This window comes from Gracilinanus agilis, chromosome 3 (assembly GCF_016433145.1).
Source record: "Gracilinanus agilis isolate LMUSP501 chromosome 3, AgileGrace, whole genome shotgun sequence".
Taxonomy (NCBI): Eukaryota; Metazoa; Chordata; class Mammalia; order Didelphimorphia; family Didelphidae; genus Gracilinanus; species Gracilinanus agilis.
The window spans coordinates 464439318-464456275 of NC_058132.1; the positions used below are offsets into that span (position 1 = coordinate 464439318).

The 16958-nt window shown below is 36.3% G+C and overlaps 1 protein-coding gene across 1 annotated transcript in view; it reads right to left on the reverse strand.

The window, feature by feature from the left end:
• SHROOM2 (shroom family member 2) overlaps positions 1-16958 on the reverse strand; it is a 258104-nt gene that overhangs the window by 68510 nt on the left and 172636 nt on the right. Inside the window, exons 4-5 of the mRNA XM_044670384.1 lie at positions 9071-11603; positions 7591-7691 (exon numbers count right to left, since the gene is read on the reverse strand). Of these exons, the coding sequence (XP_044526319.1) occupies positions 7591-7691; positions 9071-11603 (2634 nt within the window). The remainder of the gene's footprint in view (positions 1-7590; positions 7692-9070; positions 11604-16958) is intronic.

A 16958-nucleotide genomic window follows, 5' to 3' on the forward strand; every position in this document is an offset into this window, starting at 1 on the left:
TATTGCAAAAACAAAATTACCATAACTACTTTTAGTGTTTTAGTCTTGTTCAACTCTTCATGAGCCTATTTTGGAGTATTATTGGCAAAGGTGCTGGAGTGGTGTGCCCTTTCCATTTCTAGCTAATTTTACAAATGAGGAAAATGAGGCAAAAAGGATTAAGTGATTTTCCCAGAAATCACATACAACTAGTAAGTGTCTGAGTTCTGATTTGAACTCTAGTCTTCCTGACTGCATTACCTAGCTGCCCTACACATTCCATTGTTTCAGTCAGGTCCAATTTTTTATGATCCCATTTGGGGTTTTCTTGGCAAAGATACTGGAGCGGTTTGCCACTCAGTTACTATTGCCTTATAAATCAATACAGAGCATGACCAAAAGTCTGATTATTATAAAACCAGGTAATATTATTTTGGCCAGCTCATAAATAACAGGTGTGAATTTATATTGAAGGGGACTATAAAGTTAACAGTTTCAATGAGTTTTTTTTCCTCTAAACTTAATAAATGTGTACTGACTAAATGGATTAGCTTTATTTGCAAGGTGAAGAAATAGGACATTTCCATTGAATCTTGTGCATGAATTTAGGACAAAAGCCAATTTTAAAAAGTTGTTTTAGAACTTCTATTTAAAGAACGGAAGCAAATCAACTAAATCCTTAATAGACCATAGTGAGAACAGAGTCAAATCTTGAAAATTACTGAAAATTTTCATATTAGTTTGTGACAGCTTAGATTTCATGGCCTCAGCAAAAGTTAGCAGAAGGCACATACTTATTGGCTTGCCTACCCACTCATAAGTTATTTAGAATACAAGAACTTGAGAAAAGCTATACAAGATCAGATCAATTGCCCATATGGCCTAGTTCTAATTATGAGAGATCTACATTATAAGAATTTTGTAAAATAAGGCTGTGTCCTTTCACAATACTTAGCATTTACGGTGTTGTTGTTCAGTCATGTCCAACTTTTTGTAACCCCATTTGGGGTTTTCTTTGTAGAGGAATGGAATAGTTTACTATCTACTTTTCCAGCTCATTTTACAAATAAGGAAACTGAGAAAAACAAGTTTAAATGATTTAAATAAGCGCTACAGGCACACACCCTCACACAAACACAAGAGTTTTAAAATTTGTAGTTTAAAAAGTCTGCAAAGTAATATAAATATATCAGTTATTTCATTTTAACCTTGAAACATCCCTGGGAGATGAAGGAAGTTAAATGAAAATCTTTAATACTTCAATAAATCTCTAATCTCATCCATTTGGGTACTGCCTACAATGACACAGATTGTAACCCATTCATAATTTTTTTAATTAAATTTCATTATTATCCAGATACTTTTTTTTAAACCGTTACTTTCTATTTTATTAACAACTCTAAGATAGAAGTGCAAGGGCTAGGCAAATGGTGTTAAAAGACTTGCCCAGGATCACAAGGCTGGGAAGTGTCCGAGGCCAAATTTGGACTCCAAGCCTCATGTCCAAATTTAATACATTGTCCACATACTAAAATACTCGAGTAACTCAAGTACTAAAGATTTTCTTTAGATCCTTTGACATTGCACAGGCTTATGGGTTGTCTATGTTATTTCTTGCTGTCACTACTCATATTTTCCCAGTCTGGTCTTTTAAATGACACTTTTTATCCCACATTTAATAGACATTTATTCTATCTACCATGTACCACTTCCACTGCCCATGGGGTGACCCACAATTTGATTCTTTACAGATGGTGATATTCCATGACTCTATTATTCCATGATTCATCATTTCCTCGCCTCACTTTCATGATGAAACTCCTAGAAAAAATCATCTTTATTAATGGAATCAAACTTATATAGAGAGGAATCCCTGCAGGCAACCTATTGACTTAGAAAATCACAAATTAATATTATTTATGTTGTATTATATTTATATTTATTTTGTTAAACTTTTTCTAATTACCTTTATAAAATGTTTATTAGCCCTATCTTTTGTCTTTGGATAGATATTATGTATTGGTTCCAAGGCAAAAAAGCAGTAACAGCTAGGCAATGGGGATTAAGTGACTTGCCCAGGATCACACAGATAGAAGTTGTCTTGAACCCAGGAACCTCCCATCTCCAGGCCTAGCTCTCAGTCCACTGAGCCACCCTGCTGCCCCCAGTCCTCAATAATTTTTAAGAGTAAAGAAGTGATCTCAGACCATAAACTTTGAGAACCTCTCATCTAGTCCAAATTCCTCTAGTAATAGACGAGGAAACTAAGCAGAATGAACCATACAAACCCATTTTAGAGACAGAAATGTTGGCTGATTCTTTCTTGTTCTAGAGCTAATAAATGAAAAGTAGTAGAGGGGTTAATGTATTAAATTATTAATATATTAATTATTAATATTAGTGTATTAAATACACCAAGCTGATGTATTTCATATCCTTTCTAGGGACATAGGAAAATTGATATTTAGATTTTGAAGCATATTTTTCCTTAAAATAAATTCATGATGATTGATTACTAAAATAATTACCAAGTCCAGAGCAAAGTAACAAGGCCCTGGGGAAACCACATGCCTTTTACAGGGAGCTCATCACTAGAGGCATCATCATTCTAGGGGTCCAACATCACCTTTTAAAACAGCTCTGGTATCCCTGTGTGTCCCCCATAGACACACAGCCTCAAAGGAGGATGCTCCCGCAAGGATGGGCTCCTCATCCAGCTCCTTCTTTCTCCATCACCCTCAGGATTTTTAATAAGATCAAGTTTCATTAAAATGCCATTTTATTTAAAGCCTTCTCTTGTGGGAGGACTTGGTTCTTACCTGAGCTGGTAGGCAGGAGGGAAAGAACCCCTGATCTCCTCCAGGAGATCTGAATAGAAAGGAACCCTATTTCTTGGAGGGCAGGGGACCGGTAGGGATGAGGACTAGAGACAGAGAGGGGGAAGTATGCTGCCTGAGCTCCTGGCACAAGCAGATGCAGGGACTTCTCATTTCTAAACTACAGGAAGAAGGACATCTGCTTAATTTCTGACACTTCTCCTTCATTCCCTTCCAACCTCATTCTGTGTTCACATGCTATAATTTCATGTTTCTAATTTGACAAAAAGATATAGCAAGGGTTCTTAACCTCGAGTCTATGGTCTTTTTAAATATTTAAAAAATTAATTTAAATCCATAAATAAAAATTTATTTTTATTTTGAATATACAAATAAGATTTTAAAACACATACATTTTTTAATTTGTATTTTATTTTCAAGTACATAAATTTTTATGTTTAAATAAAATTGCTTTATTTTTTTTTAAACCCTTACCTTCCGTCTTGGAGCCATTGGCTCCAAGGCATAAGAGTGATAAGGGTAGGCAATGGGGGTCAAGTGACTTGCCCAGGGTCACACAGCTGGGAAGTATCAGAGGCCAGATTTGAACCTAGGACCTCCCGTCTCTAGGCCTGGCTCTCAATCCACTGAGCTACCTAGCTGCCCTCTAAATTTTATTTTTAAATACATGAATTTTTATATTTAAATGAATTACTTTATTTTTACATTTTATTTTTAAATACATGAAATTTTATGTTTAAATAAAATTGTTTTATTTTAAAATTCTATTTTATTCTTAAATAAAATTTTATTTTATTATATATATTTTAAATTATTTTATTTTATTTTTTATTTTTATTTTTTTTCTGAGACTGGTCTCCCTATCTTACTTGGTCTAGAAAGTTTGTTGTTTGTCACTCATGGGTCCAATCTCACCATGAGCTTTAGACTTCTTTGTTTCTGAGCTGGGCTAATATGTACTTCTGCAGGCAGCCTGGCTGCCCCTCACATTGCCAACAACAACAATAATAGATAAAACAAATGTGGCATTTTGCTTTGTGCCTGGCTTTGGGATAAGTGCCTTATAATCTTTATCTCATTTGATCTTCATAATAACCCCATGATTCCTATTTTATAGATAGGGACATAGAAGGTAATAGAGGTTTAAAGCAACTTGTCTAGGGTCACACACCTGGTAAGTGGCTGAGGTCACATTTGAACTCAGATTCAGTCTCCCTAGGATTAGGGATTATATGTGCACACCATACTTAGTGAATTGTTTTTAATTAATTAATATATATTATAATAATGACATATATAATAATAATAATATAAAATAATAAATAATAATGGTAATATATTTATGTATTTAATAATATATTGATAAATATATCAACAAATATATTGACAAGTATATAATTTTGATTATTATATTTCAATATAATTTTCTTTGTAATTCAATATATTGCATTTTGAATTTAATATGATTTAACAATATTTAATATTTATTATTATTTATTATTTAATAATATAATAAATTTAAACACATTATTCTGAGAAGGGGGGGGGGGTCCTCAGACTTCACCATACTGCCAAAAGGATCCAAGGACACCCAAAAAAGTTAAGAACTTCTGTTGCATAGAATCAGAAAATCCTGATAAGTACAACTTCTATTGCAACAATTACCAGACCTAGAGTTGGGAAGTCCTGGGTTCAAATTTGGCCTCTGACACTTCCTAGCTGTGTGACCCTGGGCAAGTCACTTAACCCAAATTGCCTAGTCCTTACCACTCTTCTGCCTTGGAACCAACAATCAGGGTCCAGTATTGATTCTAGGCCAAAAGGTAAGGGTTTTTTAAAAAAGAAAAAAATAGTGCTAAGATTCCTAAATTTCTTTAGACCACTATGAATAAAATGTGGTCTCTGCAGTTGGTGGTTCAATAGATGGAGCATCTGGGGGCAGCTGGGTAGCTCAGTGGATTGAGAGCCAGTCCTAGAGACGGGAGGTCCTAGGTTCAAATCTGGCCTCAGACACTACCCAGCTGTGTGACCCTGGGCAAGTCACTTGACCCCCATGGCCCACCCTTACCACTCTTCCACCTAGGAGCCAATACACAGAAGTTAAGGGTTTAAAAAAAATTAAAAAAAAAAAATAGATGGAGCATCAAGCTTAGAGTAAGGAAGACTTCAGTTCAAAATCAGACTCAGACACAAGCTTTGTGACTCTGGGCATGAACCCATTTGCCTCAGTTTCCTTAAATTTTACAAATTGGAGGCAATAAAAGCACCCATCTTGCAGAGTTGTTGTTAGGATCAAGTGAGGTATTTGTAAAAAGTATTAAGAAAATTCTCTTATTATTTTGGATCAAGATCTATGAGACTAGAGGAGACAATAGTCACAAAACAATAGTTTACATTCTTTAAAGATAATGTATGTTCAACTTAAGTCCAAACAACTTTTTTTACATGCTTTTTAAAAGAAAAAAAGAAAATGAATGAGAAATGATTGTTATTTTTTACTGTTTTTTTTAAATGGTTTCATTTCTTTTCTAAATCCTAGTGTTTAAACAAGAATTAAACACTACATGGAAATTTTTCTACTAAAATCATATAGAGCTTTCCCCACAGAATGTTTTATTTGCAAAATATTCTGTGTCAAGAAGACTGATTTAACTTCATTATCAATAGACTCTAGGATCAAAAGAAAGTGTATATATTAAATGATCCTTATTCTTCCACACCATGATACTATTCATGAGAGATCATCATAGTGACACGATCCATAGCACAAAGAACAGACCAGGACAAGGAATCTGAGAGACTCAAGTTCAAGACCTGGCTCTGGCACGAACACTAGCTCAAGTGACTATTTCGTCTCTTTTAAAAAATGTGAATAAGTAGGTACAGTGGATAGAGAACCAGGCTGGAGTCGGGAGGTCCTGAGTTCAAATGTGGCCTCAGATATTTCCTAGCTGTGCCATCCTGGGCAAATCATGTTAACTCTGCCTAGCCCTTGCCACTCTTCAGTCCTAGAATTGATAATAAGACAGAAGATTAGAGATTGGGGGGAAAAAATGAGCAAGTATATCTTTAGGATTTATATCACAGAACTGTGTTGAGGAGTGCTTGGTAAATTATAAAGGTTTATATAAATGTTATTAGTGGTAATTCTTTGCCTGGGGAAAAAAAATAGACCCAAAGAGTGATTTAAAAATTGGTCCTAATGTCTCTATTTTTGCCATGTGTAAATGGCATTACCTCTCTCCTTCAGGAAAAATAAATGGAGCCTGTACATTAAAGCCATTCATTATCACTTTGGGTCTATTCATAGCTGAGGAATTAAATTCTCCAACTGGAAGTTTTTAGTACAAAAACCATATGTGCTCTTTGAATACTTTAAATGGCCCTGGGATGAGACAAAGGGTTGCAGAGGAAAACCATGAAAGAGAACACTTAACAAATCCTTCCCCTGCAATGCAGTGTAATGCCTAAATAATACAATTGCAACAGGACGTAGAAATAGGCTTTTAAAAATCATTACAGCTGGTGCCCAGTCACATGATTTACATGGATTCCACTGTAATAAAGCGGGGATTGTGCTTCCCAGACACTGCCAAAGAGCTGGCGTAGGTGTATTATTCGCATCGTTTTTGTTACCCGTGGGCCCTCTGTTTCATATGGAAAGGATAGTTACATAAAGACTGACTTTCTCCCCAAAATATACACAATACAGTTCCTGAGTACCTTCTCCTCCTCTCCCCTGCACACAAGACAAGTGATGTTCATTTCTAAGTTAATAAAAGGATGGAGCTTAACCCACATCAACTCCAAGTGCTGAGATTTCAAGCAAAGTGATTTTTCAAAAACACACTGCATAGGGTTAACAAAAGAATGTGAAAAGAATGCCTCTCGAGTTTAATGTTTAATTTAAATCTAATGCACATTATACAAAATGGACATGGCAACATATATACATTGTATCGTATTATCCTGTACTCAAATTTTCATGCCCAATTAAGGCACTTATAACAAGGTTACTCTACAAATAAATGACATCCAGTTTCCATCTTGACTTTTCCCCTCTTCCTAACACCAAATTCCATATGTAAACGGCAAGAGAACAACATGCATCTAATAGAAATTTAGTTGTCTTGTTGCAATTAAATAGCTACATTCACAATGTTTTTAATTATAATACAGAGCATTATAGCACACTACTTTGATGCTTAGTTCTTTCAAACGGCTTTGATCTCTCTCTGGTGCGGATTTGCTTGTCTCCTATTTTAAAGCATAAAGTTAACTGATTTTAGAAGTCAAATTTAGAAATTCTTCCCTCTTTTGTGTTCTGTACATCAAGTCTTAATTTTAGAGAACTATAATCCAACAACACAGCTGCAGAGTAGAATATTGAAACATTCCTTTAGAAAAGTCAGACATTTAAAAAAACATTTAATTGCAGAACATTAAGTTGGATTTCTTTTTCAGTCTACATATGAATCTCCTCTCTGAACTGAAAATGCAACAGCCATTTTAAGAAGTAAAAATGCCAAAGAAGCACTAGAAACCTTAGCCCCAGGAATTTTTCTGTCATCTATCTTATAGTAAAAGCTTACTGTATTCAAAAAGTGGTAATGTATAGCCTCCTTTTTGAGGGCTGGAAATAATGCTGTATTAACATCCATTTTTTGGTTTGGCAAGAGAACAGACATTCCATCTCTTTTAACAAAAACATTCATATGAAAGGGGAAAAAAATAATAACTTTCAGACTAAGCAAAAGCCCCAAAATGTACCTACCTCAGAGTGAAATTCCCCTCATCAGGACTGATTTTAGAGCGAATATAATTCCTATCTTCTCCAGAATCATCAGCTTGCCTTCTCACTCCAGCAGAGGGTTCCTGAAAAGGATAACACAATAAGACACCGAGTCATCAAGTTTCTTTCTTCAGAAAACCTAGTATTATGAAACCTCTCATTTGCGGATTTGCCTTGCTTGAGTATACATGAAGTCAATAATGTAGCATGTCTTCTTGGACTGACTTGGCTTAAAATGTAGTAGTGTGCCATGTGACTTTCCCATCCAGCTTTACAACTTGCTCCCCTCAAATAATTGAATAACTCCCTCAACCCCCGCTACATTCACACCCCTATTTGGTTCTGTAAGAAAAATAAAATCCACATGGAAAGTTGACAAATCTTTACAAACTAAAATGGTAAAAATAAAAGCCACAATATACTAAAACTTTCTTGAGGGTTTTTGTTTTGTTTTGTATGGTGGTTCAGCATTTTAACAAAGACAATTCATAGCAAAGGCTTTTCACATTTCATGGCCACTATTTACAGCTCTCTCCAGATTTAGAAAGCATGAAATTCTTAGAGGTCAGCCTCAACAGTTTTGCAAACTGAATTCAGTTTTATACTCAGATGGCACTGTCTTAGAAACAATACGCTCTCAGTCAATGCACTTCCGCCTAGTACCAAGATTCAGTGACTTACAGATTCCTTTAAATGAGCATCTCTGTTATTTTCCCAAATTTGAAGTTTATTATTTTGAATCAAACAAGGCACCAAGTATAATGAACCCTCAATAAATATTCCTGATGAATTTCAAAGGAGTTATTTAGATTGTTATTTAATTAAACAGATCTTTAGTTTCTGGATGGATATGCTTTTAGGGAAACAATGCTTAGTTTAGACTGAAATCTCTTACTACTGAAAGTGGAACCACCTATTATTTAATCATTCTTATCTACAAGGGTAACTTTTCACCCTCAAGGCAATACTGGGTATTGTAAATATAAAGAAAGATGAAGTACTAATTTAAAAAAAAGGAAAATGTTACATAAATACAAGTTTTGGTTGTTTTGGAGAATGTTTTTTCTTGAGTCTTGAAAGGAATTCTTTTCTTAAATTCTTTTCTTAAGTATATGTGATTGTGTATATGCATGCATATTCCTATCTTTGGCATTTCTTCTAGTTTTTTCTCCAGCAGAACAAGGTAGAAGTAAAAATTAAAATAAAATGCTAGAAAAAGAGCATGGCTACAAAGGTACTAGTAAAAAGGGAAATGTTCAAAGTTACAGGACCTAGAAATATATTACCTTTAAGTCCCCAGTACTTTCTTTATGTGAAAGTGCACCTCTAAGGTACTGATATTTATAAAAACTATGTGTTTGGCAGTAAAATATTTAGTGCATGGAAACAACTTAAAACTGAAGTTGGTCTCCAAATTTAATTTCATGTATTTCATTTTGTCTTGGGTTGTTGTTTTTTTTACCTGTTTATAATGTTCAGTAGATGGTGATGACCTGGATCGTTCATGTATGTACTGGGGTTTCTCATGCTGCTCAAGACTCGCATCCAGGATGTCATCAGCTGAATGATATCTTCCAGAACTCCTTGCTTCCAAAGGCTTTCTTTGCTCTTTCCACGAAGCTTGATACTCTGCAAAGGTTCCCAGTCTCTGAGGTTGTTCAGATTTCCCCACCTTTTCAGCTTTACTACTAGGGTAGTTCAAGGTTTCTCCAAAAGAAGAGGTCCGTGTCCTTTTTTGGTACCACTGTTCTCCGCCATGCCCATAAGACTTTCTACCTGGTCTATCAGTCTGCTCTTTTGGTAAGCCATAAATGGCTTGTCTCTGGGCAGGTTTATGATGGGAGGGCTTGCTCGTTTCCTCAAAAAACTTCCATCGATCAGCAAAAGAGCCCATTGCTTCCCCAGAGGTGTTGGGATACTGGCAGGGATGATGGTAATCTCCTGAAATTCCCACTTCATTTATTTTCTCTGGTTCAGAGTAAGACTTTAGCTTTTGTTCTACTGTGAATCTCTTCCTGCCTCCGATACGGGAAACATGCTGCATGCCATTCCCAGATGTGGATGTCTTGGTTTGGCTTACGTCAAAGAACTGGGAGGCACTGTCAGAATCCAGAGTCAACAAGAAGGAAGAACTATATCCATTAGCCTTGCGTTCAGGTGATGACTTTGAGTAATGGTCAGCAGAGCTGGGTTCTAAGTCTCTCCGTTTAAAAGAAGTAGCTCTCAGAACTCTGGCTTGGGCTTCTTTTAAGTGGTCCTTATAGGTATTGTTGAAAGATCCTTCTGAGGTTGAAGCATTGAAATTCTCTCCTGCCTCTGCTTTCCAGCCATCAGCATATTCTTCTTCTTCATTTGTCCCAGTCAAGGTAGCTGTGCTTCTGCTTTTCTGAAGTTTTGCTCGTCTCAACTGAATCTCATTCCTTAGGGTTGTTGCAAACCGGTCACTCCTTCGAGTTGGTTTACCTACCTGGGCATCGAATGGTGGTAATTTGTCTACACTAGCATCTTGGCTGTTTTCAGACCTGTTTTTCCCTTCTTGGGCTAAGGAATGCAACATAGGGGTCTTCTGTGGAGAGATTTTACTACTTTCTTCTTCACCCCACTTAAAATCTTCTGTAACTCTCTTTTGATTGGTTTTCTCACCATGGCTAGATTTTTGTGACTCCTCCTCACCAGTAGACCAGCCATCCCCTGCTCTTTCCATTGGGTAAGAATTGTTCCTGTCATTGAAATCTACAGAAGACTCTTCACAGTGAGGTAGATGGCATTTGGGTTTTTGAACCATCATGTTGAGGGCAAGATTTTCATGTGGTCCAGAAGCCACATCAGTCCCAGTCCCAGACTTCCAATAGTCATCTTTGAGGAGCTGTGGCTGGTTACTTCCCTGAGCTGGTTGTTTCTTTGTCACACAGTAGTAACGAGACTGTCCAGTGTTCTCCATCTTCTGGTCAGCAATGCTATTAACAGAAGGAGGGACATTCAATAGCCTTACTTGGGCAGGATTATAGGTCTGAACGTGGTCAGCAGATAGCTCTGGGTGGCCTCCATAATGGGCCGAATGTCTTGGTTCCTTAGATGAACTGGATGCCCTAGAACCATGAAAAAAAGTGCTTTCATCGCTATATTGGCGCTGGTGGTGGTAACTGGGAGCGGACTGTGCAAAACGAACGTCTGTGCTGGACAAAGAAGATTGTAGCCTGTTATTACTGTTGGTAGATCTGTCATCAGAGGATGGCCAACTATAATCGAAGCTGAGATCAGCTTTGTAGGGAGCATTATTGGTCCTTTTCCCATCACTCACCCGGATCATTCTTCTATGCTGCTCAGAAGGCTCTGACCTCCAGTCACTCCTTAGCTGGGATCGGTTGAGAATGGTAAAGTGCTGGGCGCCAGCCATCTCTGTGTACGCAGGACTCTGGGACTTCTCATGGCTTTTGGTAGCTGCAAAGCTGTCGCTCCGGAGCGGCGGAGGAGGAGGTGGTGGGGAAGAAGATGATTTCTTCTTATCAGGAACATACCATACAGGTCCAAAACTGGACCTTCCAGAACTAACAAGCTTGGGATCAGGATTTTCTTCTAGTCTTGGGCTTCTGCTATTCTCATACTGGAGAACAGATGGCAAACATCCCAGTCTCTCTTCAAGGCTTTGAGCAGTGTCACCAAAGGGCAAGATTTGCTTGCTAGTTCCTGACTTTGCAGAGTCCCACAGTCCTACCTTATATAGCATGTTTTCTGTAGAAGAGGCATCAGCCTTAGATAAAGTATGGTCAGGGGTGCTAGAGGTGGTAGAAAATGAGCCATAGGCAGAATCGCGTTTGTTTGGATTGCCTAAGTGGTCAATGCTGCTATTGGACTTTGCGGCAGAAAGACGTCCGTAGGAGTATGGCTGGGAAGGGTGGTCCAAACTGTCCATGCTCCCCAGGGAACTGAACTGGTCAGAAGTGCGATGCAGATTGGTCTGATCCCATGAACTTGAAAGGTCATGGGATGAAGAGCTAGAAAAGGGGGAAAAAAAGCACCAAAGGAAAATTATGTTTCAAGAAATATGACTTAAGATAAAATAATAAACCACACCAATTAAATTTAAAAAGACTCATGTGTAAAGCTCTTTCTATTTGTAAATTTAACCAAGTTGTGGCTTAAGACTTCTGGTATAAAAATGTGATTCATGAATTTTCACATATCTAATATTTGTAAATTATTATATGATAAAAGAATTTCTACTTAGGTAGAATGAAAGGAAACATAAGAATGATATTTTTCCATTTTGTAATTTTATCATTTGAAATATACACCAAGGAAAGGAGTGCATACTGGGTACACTACAAAGGTATTTTGGAGCCCATCAAAGAGTTATAAATAAGGGAACATGTATAGACACACTGGAAAGGAAGAAAAGGACTTCAAATAAACAGGATTGGTGAGTCATTCCTTTGCTATATTTATTCTGAACGCCTGTGCCTCAGTACCATTTTACTGTAGGTATGAATCTTTGCCTCAGAAATTTGATATAAATGAAGCCTGTGATCCCACTTTAGAGTCACAGTTTAATTGTTGCCATGCCTTAACCTGCTTAGTAATATCCTTTTCCAAAAAGCTAATTAAATGTAGTTGATAATCAATGGACAGCACTTGGGGGAAAAGTTCATTGGAGACCGTCTGAGAAGTCTAGCCATCTATAGTATAGCACCTCTTCTAGGATTACTTCCCCAACTTTCACTTATACTAATAAGTCGAGTCACCAAAGGACAGGTGACTATTATACACCTAAGAGTTCTATAAGTAACCCTAAGTTTCTAGCTGATTGGATGTTCTCCTTTATACTCAAAGAAGGCTGAAATGACATCACTATATACTATGTCTGATCAGACTGTTATTGATCAGACCATTACCTCTCCAAGAGTTTGAGCACAATTAGTCTGTATGAATATTTGGGATGAAGATGTCTAGATTTAAGCAGCTCACATTCCTTTTTAGCCACTGCAATTCTTAAAAAATGCCACAGAGAAGGTATTTACCAAGTAAGTATAGAAAGGACAATCAACATAGGAACATTCCCCATCACCAAAACGGGGGTCTATTTCCTTTGCGAACAGAAGAGCCCTGGGCAGAATAGGCTTAAATTTAAAATAGTAATAAAGCGAATACATACAGGGAAATTGTGTGGCAAAGGAGTGAATCAACACTTGGTTACTAGAAGTCCTTTTCTCCCTTCAAGGGTAACTAATGAAATTTCCCATAGGTATAGCTCTCTTCTCAACTCTGACAAGTGTCTTTAAAGAGTTTTGAAGCTTGCTTTCTTTCTTGATTGTGTTTAGTTTGATTTCATTATCCTAGTATCCAATGCAAATTCTGCCATTTAGGCACTTTACTACCATATTGAGGATGCTGGATGCTGGATACTGGCACAGATGGGAATTCCAGATCCAGATGCTGGAGGATTGGAGTGCGAAGTTCATTCCTTTCCAGAGGCAATTCCCTCTGAGGAGCTCTTCACCATTGGACCACCACTCTACAGAGTGGCTCCTGAACTAGTTTGCCTTTTTATATGTATTCCAAGGTCCTTTACTCATTCTATTCAATCACATGCAAGATACTTCCTATGTGGCATCATCTGCTTATCTAATGGCCCAAAGTCCTTATTATCCTTTCAAATTATTTATCTTATTCACACCAAGTTTGCTTTGATGGATTAATTCAAAAGAGAGATCTTATTTGAATCTTCTGTGCATAACGAAGGTTGACTGGGGAAAGAGACCACACAGATCACCTTCTAACTCCTCTTATTTTACAAGAGAAAACTGAGCACAGTATCAGTTAAGTAGTTACCTAAGAAGCAGAGAAGATTTGAACCACTTTTCTCTCATTGAAAAATCCACAACACCAGGCTTCTTAATGCTTTCAATCACCAAACAAAATGAATTCCTTTCTATTTTTCTCATACTTAAATCCCATCAATCAACCCAAGTTGAAAGATGAGCTAATTAGTGGTCAATACCTGCACTGATATTTCTATAATGAACAAAAGGATTTGTCTTTTGAACTATATCCATTATTAACACATCAAAATGATATTAATAAATTAGGTTGGGAATACAGGAGTATATAGATATAATTGATTAATTTTTGGCTCAAGCAATATGACATAGTAAGAATTACTAAAATAAAATCCATTAGCCAAATAGACCAAACTTCTTAGAAAACTGAAAGTAAATATTAGTAAACTCATATGTTTTTTGGTATTCTATAACTAATAGTTTCACACAGGTACAATGACTACACATCAAAATCCTTAATATAGTTTATAATTGAGGCAACTCATTAGATTATTTCATTAAAACAGTGAGCAACATTACTACAAGTATCACTAATGTATAATCAGAGAATCTCAGATCTGGAAGGAAGTGCTAAATCAATTATTACTACTCATACCTAATACATGAATCCAATCAGTAACAAATTCAAATAAGTAGTTTATCAAGCCTACTTTGGAAGATCTACAGGAACAGATTTTTTGAAGCATTTTTGTGCCCCAAATTTTGACTCTTTCTCACAGGGTTCAACAATTTTTTCTGTTGAGTTTATTCTGTCATGTGAGTTGTTGACTAGTCAAGCTTCTTGAAAAAAAGAACCTGTGATTCCATCACTATTTGCTCAGGGAAATTCAAAATCACAGAGTCATGTCCAGGAAGTCAAAACATATCATCACTTGAAAAAAACGCAAAAAAAACTACCAGGTAAATTCATCCAAAGGGGTTAAGGACATCATTTGAAATGTTTAATGCCTTTTCTGAGAAGAAAATAATTGTATTTCTTAGAAAAGAAACACTATCCTTTCCTTCTTCCAACCATGTAGACACACACACTAGTCTCCCTAATTGAAAATTTTTGAAATGAGCTGTAATAGAGATTGGATTAGATTACTTTAAGTAATTTCACTAATGAAATGGAAAATCATTTAAATCATCTGTTCATTCAAGCTGTAATGCTCCTTTGAGAATCTGTATATATTTTCAAAAAGCCTTGAGTTCTAAACATTACCTTCTCTCATTTCATCTTAAATATTTAATAATATTTTTGGGCTACTTTTCATTTGCCTCATAGAAACACTATGAAAAATGGAGAGCTGATGTTTATTTTCTAAAAATAAAAGAAAAGGTATTTAAGGGAGCTCTTAAAATCAGACAACAACAACTACATCATATACCTACTAAATGCACAATAAAAGCTTTCTTACTATGTGCAAAGAAGCTGCAGACTGTAAAGAGAATATACTCCCAGAATTTGGAAATTAAGTCATAAAATACAACCTTCTTAAAATAAAATTTATATAGATGAATCATGGAATACTCTAAGCTATACAACAGAGGAGGGTGGTAGAACCTTTAAGATGGTAGCAGTTGCTGGTATTTCAAAGAATAATAATGTGAATTAATTGGTGCTACCAGGTAAGATAATATCTAGTAAATGTCAGAAGAGATGAGTGACTCCTTGCAAAAAGGTTGGGGGCAGTCCTAATAATATATAGGACAACATGTATCAGGTATATGCAAAGGACCTCCAAACACTTGTCAAAACTCATGCCTCCTTTGTACTTTTGGTGATTTAAAAAGGTATAAAACATGCTGCCAAAAGTAATCTAAAAAAAAAAAAAATTTGCCCATGATTATGAAATCTTGGGCAAAAAATTCAAAAGCTCAAAAGCATGGGGACATTTCCCTCTCTCCTCAACTGAAAGCAAGAGCTTTAAAAGAAAAAGGCTGATTTTACAGCTTATAATATTGGAATGATGGGCTCTTGGCCAAGAATAGAACGTTCCTAGCTAGAACTGGTAAGAATGTTTTTTTTTTCCCCAGACTCTTGAAGATATAATAAAAATGTTCATAGATGAGAAAAAGAGAGGGAAAAAAAGTCAAAGTATATATACGAAGCAAGATACTGTAAAGAACAAATACAATATAGAAAGAAGGATAATAGTAAGAATACCTAAAAATCCACAGGAACAAAAATTTAGGAAAGGAAGCAGCAATAAAATTAATTTCTTCAGATGTCTTTCTCCAAACATACAAACCATATGTGACAAGGGGGGTAAACTATGACTCTGGATAAAGAGGGAAAATTGACCTCATCTATAAATTTTTTGCTTGACACTTACTTGAATAAGAGCCATTCTTGGAATGTGGCACTAGGAGGGGGGGGCCTTATTCAAGAAGAAGAAGATGACACAAATTGGAGTTGAGCTGTAGTAGAATTAGATATGAAAAAGGGAGCCACGAAGTCAAAGTATAGGCTGGAACTCAGCTGAACTCTCCAAATATTTCACTGTAACTTTAAAATAACCCCTCAAATAAAATTCTGGATGTGACAAATTTTGGAGTGACAGAGCCAACAAAAGGTCAAAGAGACATATTTATCCAACCTAAGAGGACTCAGAAAGTCCACAGGAAAGACCTATAACACTAGGGTAACAATAGCATCTGAGATACGAAGAATATGAAGACCTGAGGCATAGTAGGAGCACCACTGGTGGACCTTGGAGATAGTCTGACAAAACTGCAGTAGCTTCAAGAGCTCTCAGTTCAGAGGCTATAAGGGAATCAGACAATTAGTAAGGATCATAAGAGACCCTTTGCTAGCACTGGGTGCAGCTGGCACTAGTAGGCAAATGATTGCCCATAAGCAGTTCTGGTTGTCTGTTCCAGGACAGAGAGGAGCACTGAAGATCAGTCACAAAGGAGCAGAGACACTGGTCACAGATCCAGGACTAAGAGGAAAGCTAGCTATAGGAGAAAATTTCTGGGGAAAAAAATGGAGCACAGACCAATGATCACCATCTCCTGGGATAACACCATCTTAGAAACATCAAAAACTTTCAGAACCCCAGAATAAGCTCTGAAAACAGTGGCTCAAAAAAGCCTGAAGGAGACAATGCCTCCCCAATCCAAGGTGAACAGAGCTCAACTTTAATATAAAATTCAAAGTAAAAGAAAAATGAGCAAAAAAACAAAATAAGGAACTTGATCTTTAAAAAATTAATGTGGTAGAGGATATAAACTTAAAAGACAATAATGTGAAAATTAAAAGTAAAATGTCAAAGAAAATGGCTGTGGGCCCCAAGGAAATAATAGGTAAGGATGATCAAAGAAAAATTGGGAAAAGAAATAAGGGTAACTCAAGAAAATTATGAAATGAGAATTAACAGCTTGGTAAAAAGCACCAAAAAACAAAACTAAAAAAAAAAAATTACCATAAAAAAATAGACCTAACTAAAAAATACTTTTTTTCATTGGAGAAAAGAACATCTTAAAATGCAGATTAGGGAAAGAAAAGAAAGGAAAGAAAGGAAGGAA